This window comes from Copadichromis virginalis, linkage group LG17 (assembly GCF_057382275.1).
Source record: "Copadichromis virginalis isolate Kocher_CV1m ecotype Utaka linkage group LG17, C_Virginalis_male_GT1.1, whole genome shotgun sequence".
In the NCBI taxonomy this organism is placed as follows: domain Eukaryota; kingdom Metazoa; phylum Chordata; class Actinopteri; order Cichliformes; family Cichlidae; genus Copadichromis; species Copadichromis virginalis.
This window is the reverse complement of record NC_140634.1, coordinates 28,238,593-28,257,337: the sequence shown is the minus strand read 5'-3', so window position 1 is coordinate 28,257,337 and position 18,745 is coordinate 28,238,593. Positions and strand designations below refer to the sequence as shown.

At 40.1% G+C, this 18,745-nt stretch overlaps 1 protein-coding gene across 1 annotated transcript in view; it reads left to right on the top strand.

Moving 5' to 3' along the window:
- The window catches only part of snd1 (staphylococcal nuclease and tudor domain containing 1), a 176,276-nt gene that overhangs the window by 41,509 nt on the left and 116,022 nt on the right, over window positions 1–18,745 (top strand). The window contains exons 13-15 of the mRNA XM_085437009.1: window positions 1,057–1,167; window positions 2,703–2,775; window positions 6,667–6,808. Coding sequence (XP_085293135.1) covers window positions 1,057–1,167; window positions 2,703–2,775; window positions 6,667–6,808 — 326 coding nt within the window. The remainder of the gene's footprint in view (window positions 1–1,056; window positions 1,168–2,702; window positions 2,776–6,666; window positions 6,809–18,745) is intronic.

The window sequence follows — 18,745 nt, the reverse complement described above, 5'->3', positions numbered from 1 at the left end:
TATCACTCAACACATCAAGCACATGCGCACATGGAGACGTAGATGCCTTCTTTTCATCAAACCAGCCGTCCTGTGTTTGGTAGTGCATGTCCGTACAGAGGTCAGGTCAAACCAGAACCAGCAACTCTGCTTCAGATGGAACAGTTGGTGAGGCTCCCCATGAGGCCTGAGGTCAGGGCCTGATTTGGTCAGCAGGGCAGAGGATTTTGACCTTGTATGAGCTATTCTTGTGGTAATGGACTCGAGACTCGGTAGCTTGTTTACGAAGAATTGCGTTTTGCTGGAAACTTAGCGGGTGGCTATTTGTTCGAAATCACTCCACGAGACACTCATGCACAGTACACTTAAGATCTAACAGTCTTGGAGAACTTTTGGAGTCTTGTGCGAGTTAAGATTGTCTAAAGTGCTTCCATCGTTTCACATCATCCAATATCAATTCGATTATAAGACCATCTGTTGAGGGACCTTTTGTTCCCTTTGTCCATGAAAATGTTTTTCTGTGGCTTTGTTTCTTGTGTCGCTATTGCTTGCAGAAAGTAAAATGGGGATCAAATGCCTAAAACCTTTTCATACATAGTTTAAAGACGATTGCTTTCAGGTTATCGCCCATTTAGCTGCATTATTTCCAACAGAAGAATTTTAAAATATAGAAAAGGAACCGTTTAACTGGCATCAACAAGGGCTGAATGATTGCGTCAGTCTCCATGCCTGCACCATGTTGACAAATACTCTGAAGAGTTTCTTTCTGTCCCTTCATTTCTTTCTCCCATGGTTTAGCTAGAACACTGATGTCCAAGGGCTAGCAACTAAGTGCTACATTAAGCAGCACAATGTCCCCGTCTTTCTGCCTTCAATCCTCTCTTCCCTACATCAGTATCACACGGTAGAAGGGGTTAGTCAAGTGTGCATTGTCAACATTTAAGTGACCTTTGTTTGTAAGCAACCCCCCCCCCGTTGAGCTAGCTCCCTTTAGAGCTCCTTTGTGAAGCCGAGGGGTTTTGCTTGTTTTTTTGTTTTTAATTAAACTAATCTTTCTTTCTCTGTTCTGTTCCCCAGCAACATAGCAGAGGCTCTCGTAAGTAAAGGCCTTGCCACAGTCATCAGATACAGACAAGATGATGACCAGCGCTCCTCCCACTATGACGAACTGCTTGCCGCAGAGGCACGGTGAGGAACACACGCTCCTTCACACAAAGCACTCTCCGTCTACCTTTTACTTGAACTTAACGCTGCTGTGCACGTGGCATGAAGGGGGGCTGGGGGGTCTTTGAAATGATTAATTCTCAGAAATACACATTTTTTGCTTCAAACGAAACATGCTTGTGACGCACATGTGTGCACTCTCTCTTTTGACCTTGAGAGATTTTGCTTTTGTGAAATGTAGGAGACTAAAAAAAATGACCTTGAGGCTTTTTTCCTCCTTCAGTTTTCTTTTGAATTTGCTGTTAAATGCTGCACTGCAAAGGTGAAGTAATTCAATTTCTCAGAGTGTATTTTAGCATCACCACCGTCATAAGTTCCAGCGTGTCACAGCTATTGCTGCTTTTTCCTGCAGAAACATGTCATTACCCTCACATATTGAATCATGCATGCATTTTTGCCCTTTCCTTTTTTATTTTACATGCCAAGGGACATAAACACACATCTTCCCATGTGCTAGACATTAAATCAGAGGCTCTTTACACAGGGCCTAAGAATAATCATATGGAGATGCTGAGGAGAGATTTAGTACAGGCTTTATTACTCTGCCACAGATTAGGATCTGCTTGCTATAGGTAGAGCAAATGCAGCCACAGCCTCTTGGTTTAACTCTTTCTCCTCTTTCTTTCGTGTGTCACTGCCCAGTTGCCCTGTTTTTCTCCTTTCTCACCTCATTCCCGCTTTCCTTCTTCCTTTGCGCATTTTGTCCTTATTTCTGCACCTTAGCTAGTTTTGTCCTTCTTTGGTCTAGCTCTCCTCTTTTCCCATTTCCTTTTCTCTCTACCCCTTCTCTTTTTCTTCTTCTCTCCCTTTCTCTCTGTCCCTGGTGGGGTTCTATTAGAGTTGATGGGAGGTTTCTTTCTGTGGCCTTGACTTTATTTTTAGTTTCCACTGCACAAGGCTAGTGGCCCAGAGCCTTCAAAGGAACCTCCTCCTGGCTGTTAAATGCACATGTATACATGCTCATATGAATGTACACAGTCAATCCTTAAAGGCAGTGCTTTTGCATCCCAGTGACCCAGTTGTGGCATGTTCGCCCCCACTTCGCAGTTGCAGCCTCAGGCCATCTTCATTTTATTTGTCCCTGGAGCTGTGGTAACCATCACTAAAAACTGCTAGCTGACTCTCTATAAAAGCATCTCTCAATTTCTCCTCATTTTCGCTGGTATAACTGTAATTTTTCTTCCATTATTATTCTTCTGCCATCATTTTGACTTTTCATCTCAAACATATAGATTATCTGGCTGAGAGGAGGAAAAAAATCCTCCCACTAGTGCTTTCAGTTGTGCTGTAATGGCAGTTCAGGGAAAGAAAACTGAATGAATTTATATTCTACTTCTACAAATCCACAGTAGCTCTCCATGTATCTACAGTGATGACAAAGAAAGAGCTTTTGTTTCTCCAGGTCTAATAAACCTCCAGTCTTATGCTTTTTCCATCTAATAAAGCCATTGAGCTATGCTTGAGAGACATGTGTTTATAGCTTAACCCTTTTACTGCAGGGCCATCAAAAATGGGAAAGGGCTGCACAGCAAGAAGGAGGTTCCCATCCACAGAGTGGCTGACATCTCTGGGGTGAGTATGTTTTTGTGTATAAATGGATACAGATTGGCAGATTCTGTGTAAAGCGGAATAAAAATGTATGTACGCTGATTAACATGTAGTCATGCAGACTCATTTGCATACAACCTGAAGATACATCAGGCCAGTGATTCTCAGAAGACGCTCTCTAATCCTTGACTCACCCCTATAAGTGTCCTCTAAAAATATGCAGCATCATTAATAGAATCATCAGCGAGACTTGGTCCTAGCTTGTTTACGTGTGCCCAGGGGCTTGATAGAGGCATCGTTTGGCTAATGAAGCCTGATTGAGAGTGCTTACCAAATGAGCATCAGTGTGAGGAAAAGTATTTCAGTAACAAGTGATGGGTGATTGGTGCACTTTCCCCCCCTGTTTTTCTTTTCTTTTTAAAAATCATGCATTTTTCCTCGCAGTTTTTCAAATTTTTATCATCACGTCTTTCTGTCTTCTGTTCACCCTGTCGTCGCTGTCGCGCTCACTTTAATATAAAAATAGATTTTTTGTATTTTATTCATTAAAGATATGTAGTTTTATTTATGTGGAGTTTATGGCAATCATCCTTTCATTTATGATTGTGTTTGTCCGATTGCTTTTAAGTACAGGATTCAGACTGTGCAAAAATGGCTGTAATTGAAAGGGTTAATTCTTCTTTTTGTTAAACCCTTTTAATTAAAGCTGAAAGCAATCACATTTTGATTGCCTCATTTGAAACCCATTGTGTGTATAGAAGCAAAATTCTTAACACTGTGCTTGTCGACTCCCCGTCTCTTATAGATTTTGACAAGACCCTTAACAAGTGGAAACTGAACTTCAGAAACATTAACACCTCATTGTCTCTCTCACTATTGTAGTACTCTTGTTTGCTCCGGAGAGACATTTTGTTAAATTAATTAGTCTGTATTTCTTTTCTTTTTTTTCTTACTCATAGATTCTGTATTTTTATTCTTGGACTCTAGAGTAGCTTTGCATGATTCACAGTTCAAAATCATGCCTATTTATCTTATAATTGCCTATTTATCTCATTGGACACTTCAAGTTCACTTGCTAATGCCCGGTTGTATCCTTCTTTATCTTCAGAACTACCTTCACTCTTTGGCGCAGATTCAACAAGATGTTAGAAGCGTTCCTCTGAAATTTTGGTTCATTTTCACATGATGGAATATCACAGTTGGTGCAGATTTGTTCGCCACATCCTGGAGGTTCTCTCTTGGTGGCTGTGGAGGTCATTATCATGTTCAAGAAACCAGTTTGAGATGATTTGAGCCTTGTCGCTTGATCCATTATCTTGCTGGGAGCAGCCATCAGGAGATGGGAACACTGTAGTCATAAAAGATAATAAAGGGACCAAAGTGTGCCCAAAATTCTATTCATAGAATAGCAGCCTGAACCACTGATACAGGGTAGGAGGGATCTATGCTTTCATGTTGTTTACACCAAATTCTCCCCTCCTGTTGCCTGAATCGCACAATAGGCAATCAAGACTTACCGAGCCAAGTAACTTTTCACCCCCCCAATCTTCTGTTTAGTGAGCCAGTGCAAATTGTAGCTTCAGTTACCTGTTCATAGCTGTCAGGAGCTGCCAGTGTGGTCGTCTGCTGCTGTAGCCCAACTGCTTGTATTGTCTCTTCAGATATTCTCTTCTGCATACCTTAAATTAACGTTGGCTATTTAAATTACTGCTTTCACATGGAAGCTTTTTAAACCCCAAAGGTAGCTGTGCAGTAAAATCCCAGTAGATCAGAAGTTCTTGAATTACGCACACCAGCCCGTCTCGTGACTTACATCAACTTTCATCCCCATTCAGTCACCTTCTCCTTGTTTACATAGCTAAATGAATTAAGTTGCCGCCATGTGATTGGCTGATTTAGATATTTGTGGCAACGAGCAGTAGTTAAAAAGCTATACCTAACCAAGTGGCCAGTGAGGGTATAAGCTCTGCTCTAATGATGCATTTGAACGAATCATTAAAGCTCTTTAACGCCAACTGGACTTCAGAGTCTGGCTAATAAGTCATTAATATGTGGCTGTGTATAAGTGCTCTCAGATGTTTTGCTCTTCTACGTTGTCATCATTGTAGGCTCCCTGTCTCATTGTGTCAGCAGCACAAATAAATTACCGGCAGTCCCTGTAAAAATAATTATGACAGGGAATTGTTGTGCTGACTGAGCAGCTCTTATATTTCATCTGGGAGGTTTAATGCAATTCCTGCTTATAAACCTCCACCCAACTTAACTGGCTAAACTGACCACATTTAATATGTGGCAATGACTTGGAAGTGGTTGCACGGGGAGGTGCTCAATAATTAACTATAACAGTAGTAAGAAAATTATTATAGGCCACACAGAGAATTGCACATCACACTCGTTAAATTCTGTCCCATTAAGCCCACAAAGGTCGTAGCCGTCCTTGCATTTTTAGCGCGATTGTGCTCCATCATGTGTCTATGTGTGACATGCACATGAGTGCTGTGCAGAGCCCCTCTATAGCATTTCTGTCACTTTCAAATAAGAGATGCATGATTTGCAGCACCAGCTAGGATTGATGCCAGTGGGCGTGAGCGCACGCGCGTGCATGCACATGCACAGTTGTTCGGCTAGGCTAATGTAATGAGCATTCTAATAAAAGGACCAAAATAGCAACATTGCAACTCCACACCTCAGCATCCATCCACTTTCTTCACGCTGTTTTTTTTTTTTTTTTTTTTCTTTTTAATTTGGTATACGCCTACATGCAACTGCGGACATACACGGGCACCCTCACACACACAAGCACTCACACACTTCTTACACGCTTCTATACGTCAGCATCCTTTGGTGGTACAGGTTTACTGAAAGGGATTATGTACATTGAGTGGGATGCAGTCACAAATAGAGCAAGGATGGGTTTATAAATGTATTGTGTAGGAGATGTACAGAGGTAGTGGGAGGAGAGTAGATACAGCACTTGACTCACCTCATGCCTTTAAAGGTTGCATAATGAGGTCCTCTCCTTTCCCATGTCTCTTCATTTCTTTCTTTCTTTTTCGGAACCAAGTTAGACTGCACAGCCCACACACTGCAGGTGCTGTAAATGTGTGTACGAGCAAGCGTGCAGTTCTGACGTCTCCCACCGAGGGGGTTATTTTGGATTGCAGTGGGTGCAGTTCAGGTGGTACATCTTATGACTGAAGCACATACCCTTTACTCGAATACTCAAAAACCCCGGTGACGCGCGTTGCATGGTTTTTCTCGTCCGTCTTTTCTGTTGCTGCTTTATGTCTAGTGTAGCATTCTCTAAAAAAGGAACGGGATTATTGATATTTGTGGTTTTGAACCGCTCTGACCCTCGCATAAACTCTCAATAACAGTGGGAGAACACATGTTTTCGCTCTGACTTTACTCGTTTTAGCTCCGTCCTTTCCTCTGAGGCTTCGTGCCTACTCCCATGTCCACACTGCCACACACTGGGCAGTGACTCACTGGTCTGTTGTGCCTACATGCTCATGCCTGGAGTAGACGCATATTAAATTTTTTTTTTTATCGTTTACAAATCTTCCGCCGCCACTACATCACTGAACCGGCTTCAATACACATGATTTGGCTCTGCTTGTAATTTTGGCCCAAGCACACCACTAAGCTAGTGACTCACCCTTGAGAACAGAGACTGAAACGGGAAAAGAGAGTATTTTTTATTTATTTATTTTTTTAATTGGGTGGATCTGATCGACGTGTAAAAATATCTGAATTAAGCACACACATTATGTTGTCTATTAACCTATTTACGCTGTGTCTTGTCTACATAGCTATTTCAAATTTGAAATGTTTTGGTTTTTTTATTCCTTCTCAAAAAGTCCAGCTGTGACTTAAATTGACGATGCCATTTCTCTTTCTTTCTTTGCTGGTCAGGAGACACAGAAAGCCAAGCAGTTCCTGCCCTTCCTGCAGAGGGCTGGCCGGTCAGAGGCTGTGGTAGAATACGTCTTCAGCGGCTCGCGCTTAAAGCTGTACATGCCAAAAGAAACCTGCCTCATCACATTCCTCCTTGCCGGTGGGTATCTTTTACCTTTCTGCCGTGAAGGTCATTTAATTTTGTGTCATCTAATTGAGTCACATCTGGGTCTTGGTGGGTATTAGTTTCTTCTATGATAAAATTCCTCACCATGTCTTTCAGTAACAGAGAAGAATTATTTTCATTTAGATTGCAGCCAGTGCAGATAGTCAGCGTCACATTAGGACACCGGATGATGCAGGGGGCAAAGGTTTAGGCTCTTCCCACTCCTCTCAGCAGCCAACCTTGAGAGGGCACAGAGGTAGCTGGGTGTGTTCCAGCCCCAGCCCACCATCTTTCAGAACACCAGTGTTGGCGTGAAACATGTGCCCCCTTTAGCCTCGCCTCCCCCCTTCTGGTGTTCTGCCAAGTTTGAAATGGACTCCCTCTCTGCTCTCCACTTGGTAGTAATCTTCATTAGAAACTGGCTACTGTTTCAAGATGAAGTGAGGTTTAAACTCCAGGTTTTTAGTGCTACACTTTATAATTTCTTCCGTGCTTCAAGTACAAAACACGCCTTTTTGTCGTCCTCTTTTACCTTAAGTATGTGGCAAGGTATGTTGTGAAAACTGCAGTATATGTTCACAGTTAGAAAAGAAGAAGAAGTGGTAAACGAAGAATAAACTAACCTGAAAAGCAGCAACACAGAGAAGAATCGAAAATAAATAAACTGCTGCTGCAGTTGCTTCATTGACTGATTAATCCCAATATATGAAACTAAACTATATACAGAAGAGTGACCAAGGGGAGAAAAACAGAGAATTTTGCTGGTTCTTTCTGCTAACATGTAAGGATGTGGCGGATTTCTTTGCAAATATCACAAATCTTTTGGCGTCTCAGATAATAAAAGTAAAAATACATGTGAAAAATATCCCACAGCTATCCCACAAATATCGCTATTGTTTGACATTTTATAGAGAATAAAATTCAGAGATTAATCTCACGTGTCCTACCTTTTGTAGACCTTTATATTATTTTCAGTGAGAACAGCAGATGCAGATGGGATGAAATAGGGACTGCTTGATAGCAGGTCCAGTCATTTATTTCAGTTCCCCGACGGTGTTGACAGTTGGTGCTAGTAATAAAAACACAGAGACTGTATCTCTAGCAGCCACCAATGATTTGTGCATCCTTCCAGATCATGGGTGGTAGCAAGAAGGCTTACCCTTTACACAGATAATGCTCTTTTTGCAATCAAACTGTGTTTCAGTCCATCTTCATTTCAGGCAGACATTTACTCGCTAAACAGTTCCTCTTCATTTCCAGTAGAACAAACACAATATATTTCTGTCAAGACAGCCAGATTCAGTTTAATTATGCGTGGCTGACTTGTTGATGCATTCATTAATTTTGTAATTTTGTGTCTGATTGTCTTGCGATCCACTGATGGCTTTTTAAATTGCATTGTTCTGTCCACTGCCTGCACCAGGATACATGTAAATGACCCCATCAAAAGAAGCCATCTGTACACAGGACCGTGTGTTTGTTGTTTTGGTCTTGCTTTTCTCGCTAGCTAAATGCCCATAATGTAAACTCAGACTGATGTTTACATGGTATACTTTTGAAATGATTTTATTCAATCAAAGATTATTAGAAAATCTTAGGAATTGCATTAGTGCTGATGGGCACTGAGCTGACTTGATTAAAGCTGTTCCCAGAAGATGACCCATGATGTCTTTAATACACACATTTGGTTGGATTAACCCTGATTGATAAAAATGATTCATTTCCCTGCCTAGTTAATGTATTTAGCTCCTCTTTCATTTAGTCCTCTGCATGAATTCAAGAGCTTACATGTGTACTTATTCTTGTTGTCTCATTTCTATTCTGTTTCTTCTATTTCATATTATTTTTCTCCTCATCTTTAATGGTGGGCACCAGTTCCTTTCATCTATGTTGTGCATGGTTTTCTTTATGCGATAACAAATTTTAAACAGTTAGCCATACATGAAATGAAGCCCCACAGCACAAAGGACACCTTATTATCGCAGTACCTTTTAATCTCCAAGTGCGTCATATCTCTTTCCTCTTTCTCTTTCCTGTCAAAGTTATCTTGCAATGTTTTATTCGCACATCTGCACCAAGGGCTGTGGAAAATGACACGCACAATAAATTGGCTGCCCTCAAGCCTGTCGTGTTTATCTGTGTATGAAACTGCAGGGGCCCTTTGGACCTTTTTTCTTCAGGCTATTGCATATTTGTGACGGAAAATAAAATTTTCAGAGGAAATCTTTATTCATTTTTCCAATATGTTCAGCTAGTTTGAAAGGACTTACCGTTAATGTATGTCACGTAAGAGTCGTTCATAAAAGGAGATAATTGTATACATGACAAAAGCCTTTCTGGCACTAATTTGTGCAGATTTAATATTTATATTTTAAAGCTGTGCGATTGGAAGTTGTAACTTGATATTGAAATTTAAGCTCCTATTTATGCTGCATGGTACATATGTGATGTGTCGGAACAGTTACTCTAAGCCTTTATAGTCTATTATGTCTCATTACCATAACCATAAAGTTTTACAGCTGTGTCATTTTATGCTTTCGTAGGGTTAAGTATCATCATTACTCATCACCCCATTAATTATGGATAAAAGGTTAAAGTATGTTTTCTATATGCAGAGTCCCCTTGTTTAGTAATTTGCTCCGAGTGCTATGTAAATATTCACTACATGCAAATAAAAAGGAAATCATTCAAAGGATGCTGCTTTTAAAACCTGCCCTGCATTAGTCATCTGTTTCATTAGCTGCATTTTCTTCATACTGTATTCATCAAGGCCAAATTTTTATTCTTTAACAGTGTTGTGGGAGGGCATTTAAGAACAAAGTGTTTACAGTAGCACTGCAAATGAAATCATCCCAAGGCAGTAAGTGATGTAACGCTGCAATTCAATATTACAATACCAAAACACAATTTAAGATCTCCCGGCCTGCTTAGCCAGCAGCATTTTTATTCTTTTGTTTTAGCCATACTTATTTGTCCCGGTTTAACACGGAACCCTGCTGACTACTGCAAGGAAATTGGTTCTCCAGCGAGGTGCCTCAAAAGGCCCGGTGTCTCCTTCCTTTTCCAGAGTTTTCCTTGATGTAGAAAGACAGTTGAGGAAAGAAAGTACAGCAGCAAGTGAAGCCCATGCTTCAAACAAGACCGGAGGTGTGCTTCAGGGGTAGTTCCCCTTTAGTCTCCTGAAGCACTTTGCCTTACTTTTCTTCTTCTTTCACTCTCTGGCTGGGCACTGTCACTCCAATATGTAAGTTTGATAAAGGGTAAAGGAGTCATCCAGTTTCTAAGAGATGGGGGTACTGTATAGGAAAGGGATTTAAGGGTGTGGTGAGGGGGTCTCGATGGATGATGAAAGGAAGAGCAGAAGTAAGATGTGGAGGCTGGAAGGACATGGAGGTTAACAAAAAGGGGATACGGTAAAAAGGAGACATAAAAAAGCAATTCATGTAAGGTGAATGGGAGTAAAAGATGGTTTAAACAAAGGTGGACAAAGTGGTGAAAAGGATGTAAAAGTTCATTGTCTTCAGTGGATTTCAGAGTTTGAGTTCAGAGCAGGTGAAGTGCACTTCCAGAGTTACTTGTTGTAAAGTTATGAGCAGCAGACTGTCAAAAAGATGAACCAGCGATCAGACGGGCACAAAGATTTCCAGTGTCAGCAAGGAACATTAGCCATCACACAGTGTTTGGTTTAGTGCAGACAAAGACTGCCCTAAACACCCGTGTGTTGGTGGTACACTTTAGGCATTGTCTGAGGGCAGATTTATAAAAATAAATAAAAACAGAAAAATAAATGAGGTAGAAAATTTCAAGACACACTATCTTAAAATGTGAAAAAAAAAGAAACATAATCCCAACATAGTCAGGAGAGTATGTACAATAAAATGCTGTTGTGCCCTTCAGTAGAACCCAACCGATATATTGGCTAATATTAGCTACTTGCCAGTATGTTGGTATCAGCATTTCTAGCGACACATAAATTAAAAAGGAAAAAACCAAAGAAGATATGGAAGAAACACTCTTTAACCTGGTTATCAGCATGAAACAGTGATTTTCCTGATGTTGCATCACATGCTTGAAATATCACAAAAGCAACAGCATTGTCACATCATCTTAGTAAGATTCATGAAAAGCTATAACATTTTAGTGAAACCAATTTGTGTATCCGATAAGGAAAGAAAAGATCAGCTAATATGTCTATATATTTTTAAATCACCAAATATTGGTATCAATTTTAACAATGCAGCAGTGATCAGGCTTTACTATGGATCAGGTAGATGGCTGCCCTTCCCTGAGCCTGGTTCTGCAGGAGGTTTCTTCTTATTAAAAGGGAGTTTTTTTTCCTTCCAACTGTTGCTAAATGCTTGCTCAGAGGGGGTTGTTTGATTGTAGGGCTGTTCTCTGTACTAAGGTAGGGTCTCCACCTTACAATATAAAGCATCTTGAGGCGACTGCTATTGTAAATCAGCGCTTTATAAATAGAACTGTATTGATCTGAAGGCCCCGAAAACACAGATAAAGACACTTGCTGCTATGGAAGCATGGTGGTGCAAACATGCTATGAAGAAGACCCTCTGCCTGTAAATGGAGGGACAACATTGTTTATTGTACACAAACAAATATAAAATATAATTATACATACTAAATTTCCTAAATCCTAACTGATCCATGCAAAATGCAATGTGTGCTCTAGAGGAACGGCTCTAACACTGCCTAAGCTTTGTCTGAGGTAATGAGGCCTTACATTTGAAAGCCGTGGTGAGATGATGGTGAGGCGGAAAGACGGATTCAGAGGATGAAAGAGAGTCAAACAATCCAAAGATTTTCCCTAATAGCACGCTCTCATGATCTTACCATCAGCTGCCTGCACTCTGTGGCTTGGCCACCTGTGTGTTTACCCTCAGGTAAACTTTGGCTTGGCTTTTTTGCATCAACGGAAGTGAAGGATGAGGTGGACATATTCAAATAGGAGAATTTTACCTTATAGTTGCACACGGGGACGGACAGCAAGGATTAATGAGATGATAAAAGGGGTTATTGAGGAAAGGATTTTAGAGCTAAATTCACACACACGCTTAGGCATGAACCTCCTAGTTGTTTGTTTGCCTGTTGCAAGGCTAATTATAACCTGCCAAGAGCCTGTCAAAAATTAAGAATTAGTGACTTCATAAAATAAAACGATAGACAGTAATAGCATTCATACTGAGCTGCCTTTATCTTTTAAGCATCCATTTATACCTGCAGACATGCCAAAAACAGTACATCTGGCAGGGTATGTGTAAAAAGTCGAAGGCTAATCAGCATGCCGGTTACCAGCTTAGGGATTTGTGGCGTGTTATTTGTTTGCATAAACTGCATGATGACACTAGTGCATGACAGCCACGAGAGGCACATGTCTTTAGGAAGATACTTGTCATTTTTCATCATTACCAATGGAAGAGAAGTTGATCCACCACTGTGATCTCTAGTCACCTGAAAGCTCACCGAATTCCACAGTAAAGTTTTTGGGAGGAATTTTAACTAGGTTACTAGATGCTGGCAGTGTACATAATATTTGTCACTTATATATCCAGATTGGTTCTTTTAGGTGAGCTGTAATGATTTGGAAATAATAATTATTCTTTTAAGTGTTCATATTAAACAAATACGCAGCTAAAGTTTGACATTTTTGAAATTACGTTAATCTTGTTGTTGTTGTACGCTGTACGACAGGATCACTATTACCTTCATGTCTTCCTGTGAAGAATGAGATTGGTTCAAGGTCGTTAGCTTGGTTTATAACAAAGATTTAAAGCAGGGTAAATGCTTAGCTTTATATAAAAGATAGATGTAGCCACTGTGACCCTCACATTTGTTTTTATCCTGTTTTTGAGTCTTTAAGTGTGACATTTTGACAGTGTTCAGCTTGTTTGTTTGTTTTTTTTAAGCATGACGATGAGCAAGGTTTGGATGTGAAGCAAAGGAAACTGATCACTCATAAGTTACTTTAATCCTTTACAAAGCTGCCAAATCCATTTTGCTGTAGTTAGGATAATAGTTTTTTTTTTTAAGTAAGTTATTCTATAGTGAATATGAATTTAAACTAGAGACTGAGACTATAAACTCAGTAGGGTGGGTTTTTACTGAGGTAATGCATCAGGAGAGAAGTAGTCATTTTCTCTGTACTGTGCAAAAGTCTTAAAGTCTCTTAGGCAGGCTTTCTTGTAATTTAAGTAGTCTTTAGGACGGATTTACAAGGCTTTTTGAAGGATATGCAACTCTTCTTTGGATGTTTGCTGCCTTTTGATTCCACACTGCTTTAACATTGTTAAGGTCCAGGGTGGGGAGGTCAATCCATGACTATTACATTGTCCAGGTTTGCTTTCACTGCATCGGCAGCAAGTTAAAAATTTGAAAATTAAATCATTGCCAATTAGGCCCTTTCCAGACATTTGACTGAACTTTTATGCATTCCTAATTCTATTCTAAGCCCCAAACCGCGACAGAGCCTCCACCATGTTTACCAGATGGCATTTGACCCTCACTTTTGTACTTCTCTCCTGATGTTGTCCATACTTACTGATGGCTATTTGGACCAAAAATGTTTACATTTGGATTAATCACTCCACAAGATCGATTGCCACCGATTTTCAGTTCCGTCCTTGTGTAATTTGGCACTCCTCAGCCTTTTTTCTCCCTGCTTTCTTTCGTTGAGATTGGCTTCTTGACAGACACCCTTCAGAACATTTCTGATGATGCTTCAACAAACAGCAGATAAACAGACAGGTCCTGTGTCAGGTTTTTTCCCTGTTTCTTAAAGCCATGACTTTCAGATGCTGCTCATCTGCTGTAAAGTCTGGAGAACTGTTGCTCAAAACCACTTTACAAAATACACAAAAGTCTGTTTACAGTTTATTTTGCTTTTAATGATTCGATCTAAACCATAAACAATCTGCCTTTAATTCAAGCTCTATCTTTAATCTGGCTATTTTAAACTAGTGCAGCGGCCCCTTGGAAAGAATACAGGTTCAAAGCACTTGAGCAGTGGATTCATTTTTCAGATCTACAGTCTGTGGTTGTATTTTGTTTAGTATGCACAGCCCACACAGCAACACAAACATATGTTGAAGTTTTAATATCTTGGCTTTAATGTAAGCGACTCGTGATTTTTATTTTTATTTTTTCTTCTTCTTCTTCTCTGAAATGACAGTGGGCACAGAGAGTACTGTTAATGCTTAAACGAATGAGATTGTCATCTTTCTTGGTTGTACGACAAACAGTTGTCAAGAGAAAGCTGAAGTGGTTTAGCTTGCGTGTGTACGTTTCTGCCACAAGGTTAGAAGATTGACTTTGGTTCCATACATCTTATGTGCGAGCCCTTTTTATCGATTTATAGCAGAACGTATAGAAACAGTTGCGCCTCGTGTGGAGAATGATTGTGGCAGAGAATGATGGAGAATTTGTGAGGACCTGTCTGGATGGAGGGATAGTGTTTTGGTGCGAGGCAAAGGAGCTTAAAGCGTGTGTGTGTGTGTGTGTGTGTGTGTGTGTGTGTGTGTGTGTGTATATATATATATGACTAAGCAGGAAAGGTGTTTTTAGCTAAGGGGGCAGGCAGTATTTCATCAGTCTTGTTGCTCACCCCAAATCACAGATTAAAAACATCTTCACCACAGGGCCACCCCACCCGTCTCTGAGCCTGAGCTCTGCAGAAGGGAAGGAGGAGGAAGCGAGGCGGGGGGTGGGGTGGGCAGGGATTGGGGGTGATACAAAACCACAGCATTACTAAATGAAACTGCTGATAGCTTGTCATCTTTTACGAGTCGAGTTGCAGCATTTGGAAACGACAAATTAATTCTTTAATCTGCTCATTCGATTGTGCGTTAATTTGTTCCAAAATGAACCAGTCATTCATTACTAACAGTCCTTCCAGATCTGTCTCTAAAGTCTGGCTGAGACATTTAAAAATGCAAAATCCAATGCCCGTGTCTTACACATCAAATCTAATGATTGATGGTGGATTGACAAGTAGGCAGGCACTGCAGGCAATAATGAGGAGCAGCTGTACAGCAGAATCTGTGTGTGTGTGTGTGTGTGTGTGTGTGTGTTGTTGTTTTTTTTTTTGCTTTCGTATATAGTGTGATGTCAGGACGATCAGTGTATGTCTTGTTTGTCTCGGAGATAAGATGGATATCCTGCAGTTTGACCTAGATGTTTATCGGGGTGTCAGGCGTGAGTTATGTATCGTGGCGCAGGTTAAAATTGGCTATGCTAAGTGACTCCCTGGTTCGGTCTAAATGCTGCAGGGAGGAGACTACAGTATGTGTGAGTAAGTCGCAGGATATTGAGTGCAGTTAGGTCATTTGAGGGGACAATGCAGTGTGTATTTGTTTGCAGATACGTCTGACTCGATTAGGGGGACTTCTCATTCAGGATGCATGATTAGTGTTTAAGAAATTCTAGCTACTTGTTAGAGGTTTGCTTTTCTTTGAGTATTAATGTTTTTTAAGCTCTTTAGTTGGTTTGAAATAGTCTTCCCTGCATGCCTGGAAATTCCTTGTACTTTGTGTACTTATACAATTAAACCAGACTTCTTTGTCTGTTACATTAATGTTTCGTCTTTTCTGTGGATTATGCTAGGGGGGTGGGGGTAAAACCCTACATTTCCAGCCCTTATCATAGCTTCGGCCAATTCGAGCAGAAACTCAAATATCTCTCCCTCTCCAATTATTTCATATACCAATTTTTGCTAACGGCTTGCAGTATTTGCAAGCTGTTAACAACCTTTCCTCTTGTCTTTTTCTCTCCCCCCCCCCCTCGGCATCCCTTACCTCTCCTCCTGTCTTTGTTCAGGCAGTGTTGTAGCTACAGTGTCCCTTGTGGAAGTCCTGTCCTGGTCCACTTCTATAAATACTTTCAAATGATCTTGGCCATCAGTGTCTCCTCCTCCTACTCCTTCTCTCTATTTTACTGGAGGCTTTATTTTCTTTATGTTCTTGTTAATGTTTGAAAATAGACAAATACTTTGGAGAATATGCACAACAACTATGATACTACTGAACTATTGTATGCTATAATTTAAAAAAAAAACCCAGATGTTTCTTAATTTTAAATATATTTATTGTTAGTCTTTGGCATTTCATAGCTTTAAACTGTCTGACAGTCAAGTATATTGTAATTTAAACATCATGACCTTGAATTACTCAGGAACATGATATTTGAGCTGCAGTGAAACGATGCAAACTTCACTGTAAAAGAGAAATTCTCACGTGTCTGTTTGGCTTTAAAGCTAGCTGTTGGACACTTTAAGTCTTGCAGAAGGTTGACTCAACAGTTCTTCGTAACCCTTGGGTGCTGACTGTCCTGTGGCCTCATTTTTGCCTTTCCTGGGCCATTTTCCCTTCCCTGCCAGTGTGAATGCGCTGATGTCTTCTGTTCTTGTTCTCATAAATGGGACATGGTCACACAGGGAACAGAAAGTACTAAACAAAAAGATGAGATTAAAAAAAAGTCAGTTGGTCCTTCAGTCCAGTCTTTTTCTACTTCTATACATGAACAGTAATGTTAATCTTTTGGCAGTTAGAAAGTTTATAATGACTTCTTAGAAAGGACAAATAAATAAAATAACCTTATAAACTGCAGTAGCCAGTGTTTACACACTTTATAGGTTCATAGTGTCTTAGATTAATGACCCTGTAAACTAGGGATGTGCATATCAAGTAACATCATTATTCTTTGAAGACTTAACACCCCTCTAATATAATTGGCCATAGTTGCGATAGACTTGCAGCATGCTATCTTAAGCTGGTGGAGTTCACGCTGGATGTAATTTTGTTCATTTTAAAAGCTGTTAAATGGCTCTCGCTGTGGCCCACACGTTTTATTGGTCTGGGGTCTGGTAGTTAGCAGAGAAACACATTCTTCTTTTTTTTATTGTTAAACAGTAGTCCAAAAACAGCTTCTCTATGTGTTACCGCCACCTTTAAGTGGTAGAGGTAGGAAAAATATAAACTCACTGACCACTTTATTAGATAGAACTTTCTACCAGGTTGGATAATGTGAGCTTTGTGACGTGCTATGTTCAGGGTGTGTTGTGGTCTTAAAGGGATGGACATTATCAGCAACAATACTCATGCAGACCTTTACACCACCACCCTCAGTGGGAACTGATACAACACTAGATGGATTCATACGTTCATGTTGTTTATGCTTAATTCTGACCATCTGAATACTGCAGCAGAAATTAAGACTTACCAGACAAGCCAACATTTTTCCAATCTTGGTGAGACTGTTCTTATTCAGGAGTGGTCTTCTGCTGCTGCTGCAACAAGCTGGTCTTCTGCCTACCTTGGCTGTAACAAGTAGTTATTGCACTTACTTTTGTTTTCGTATAAGCTCAAAGCTATCCGTTGAAATACTCATACAAGCTAATCTGGCACCAACAACCATGTCACGTTCAAAGTCACTTAAATCCCCTTTCTTGACCGTGTCTGCATCAAGAAATACGTTAACTACATATTTATATTAACTAGCTTTTAAGCAGGTATACCTAATAAAGTAGCTGCTGATTGCATATTTAAAAACAAATAGTCTCTGAAATAATGCATTTTTGTATATATGAATTTGAAAACATTTATAAAAAAAATGGATATAATAAATCTTTAAATTTGAAGGCTTTATTCACCGTATGCAATTCCTCCCTTAATCTAACACACATGAGCTTTTCTGTTCCATACACACTTTCCCCCCCTTCAGTTTTGCACACAATCTCAGCAGCATATACCTCTGCGAATCTCAAATGCCTCTTACAGAAATACATCATCATTCAGAAGTTCTCCAAGGGAACACAAGGAGACCATAAATAATACTTACGAGGACGAGGAGTGAGATTCAAATCCCAGGATAGTATTAGAGGGAGATGGCCAACGCTGAGCACTAAGTCACCAGGATTCCCTAGCACATCTGATTTTACTCTTCTGTCATGTATTTGTGAGTCCATCCTGAGGCAGTATATCTGTCACTTGAGTGAAGCTCATTAAATTAAACCTTGAGTCAAAGAGGGAAGAAAAGACCGTAGGAGAGAGCTGTTGCTTTATTAGCACAGCGCTCGAGGGTTGAACTCCCAACCGAATCTATCATTAGGCTACTCTGCATAAAACAATAGAGCACCAACCTGCTTGTTTTAGTGGTTAAGTGACACTAATTGCTTATTAATTGAAGTATTTGGAGAAAACTGGATGCAAACGAATACGAAAATAAATAAATAAAGCTGTTGTGTTTTTATATTCACCGTTTCCATTTGAATCTTCATCTGAAAGAGATTCCATGAGCGTTCACATCATCATGTATGAAAGGGAATAAAAGGAGGAGGAGGCGTCTCAGTCAATGAAACATATCTTCTCCAGTACAGGTTATACATGTATAATTCAGTATGTGAACCGAGCCTTTTTTTTAAAAAAATTTTTAAGATCCTCGCATACTCATGAACTGAAGGCCGTTTCTGGGGCACCTTTAAATACATAAATTCTCTGTTGCATGCATACATATCTTTTTAGTTTCATACTGGTTGATGTAGATATTCTACAGTACAAGCACCTTTATACCTGCTCTTTCCCTTCACCTCTGCTCTCAGGCTTATTCGTTCCCTTCTCTCTTCTATTTAAAAAAACAACAACAAAGAAGCCTTTGGAAATATAGTAAAGTTCATGTCATAGGATCCAAAGACAAAAATTTATTAGTGTAAATGTTTTTCTACAGAAGTGCTTCATGCACTCAGGTATGACCTCTGACAACCAATTATCCATTTAGCGCAGATCATAGTGCCGCTGGTTAATCTCTGTTTTTCCTCTGACGTGCATTTGTACAATTGAGCAGCCAAACAATTTTTGACCTTTTTAAGAGGGACGAGGAACGTGCTTAATGTGGTCTAAGCTGTCAGGAGCGGCTGGAAAATGTGGA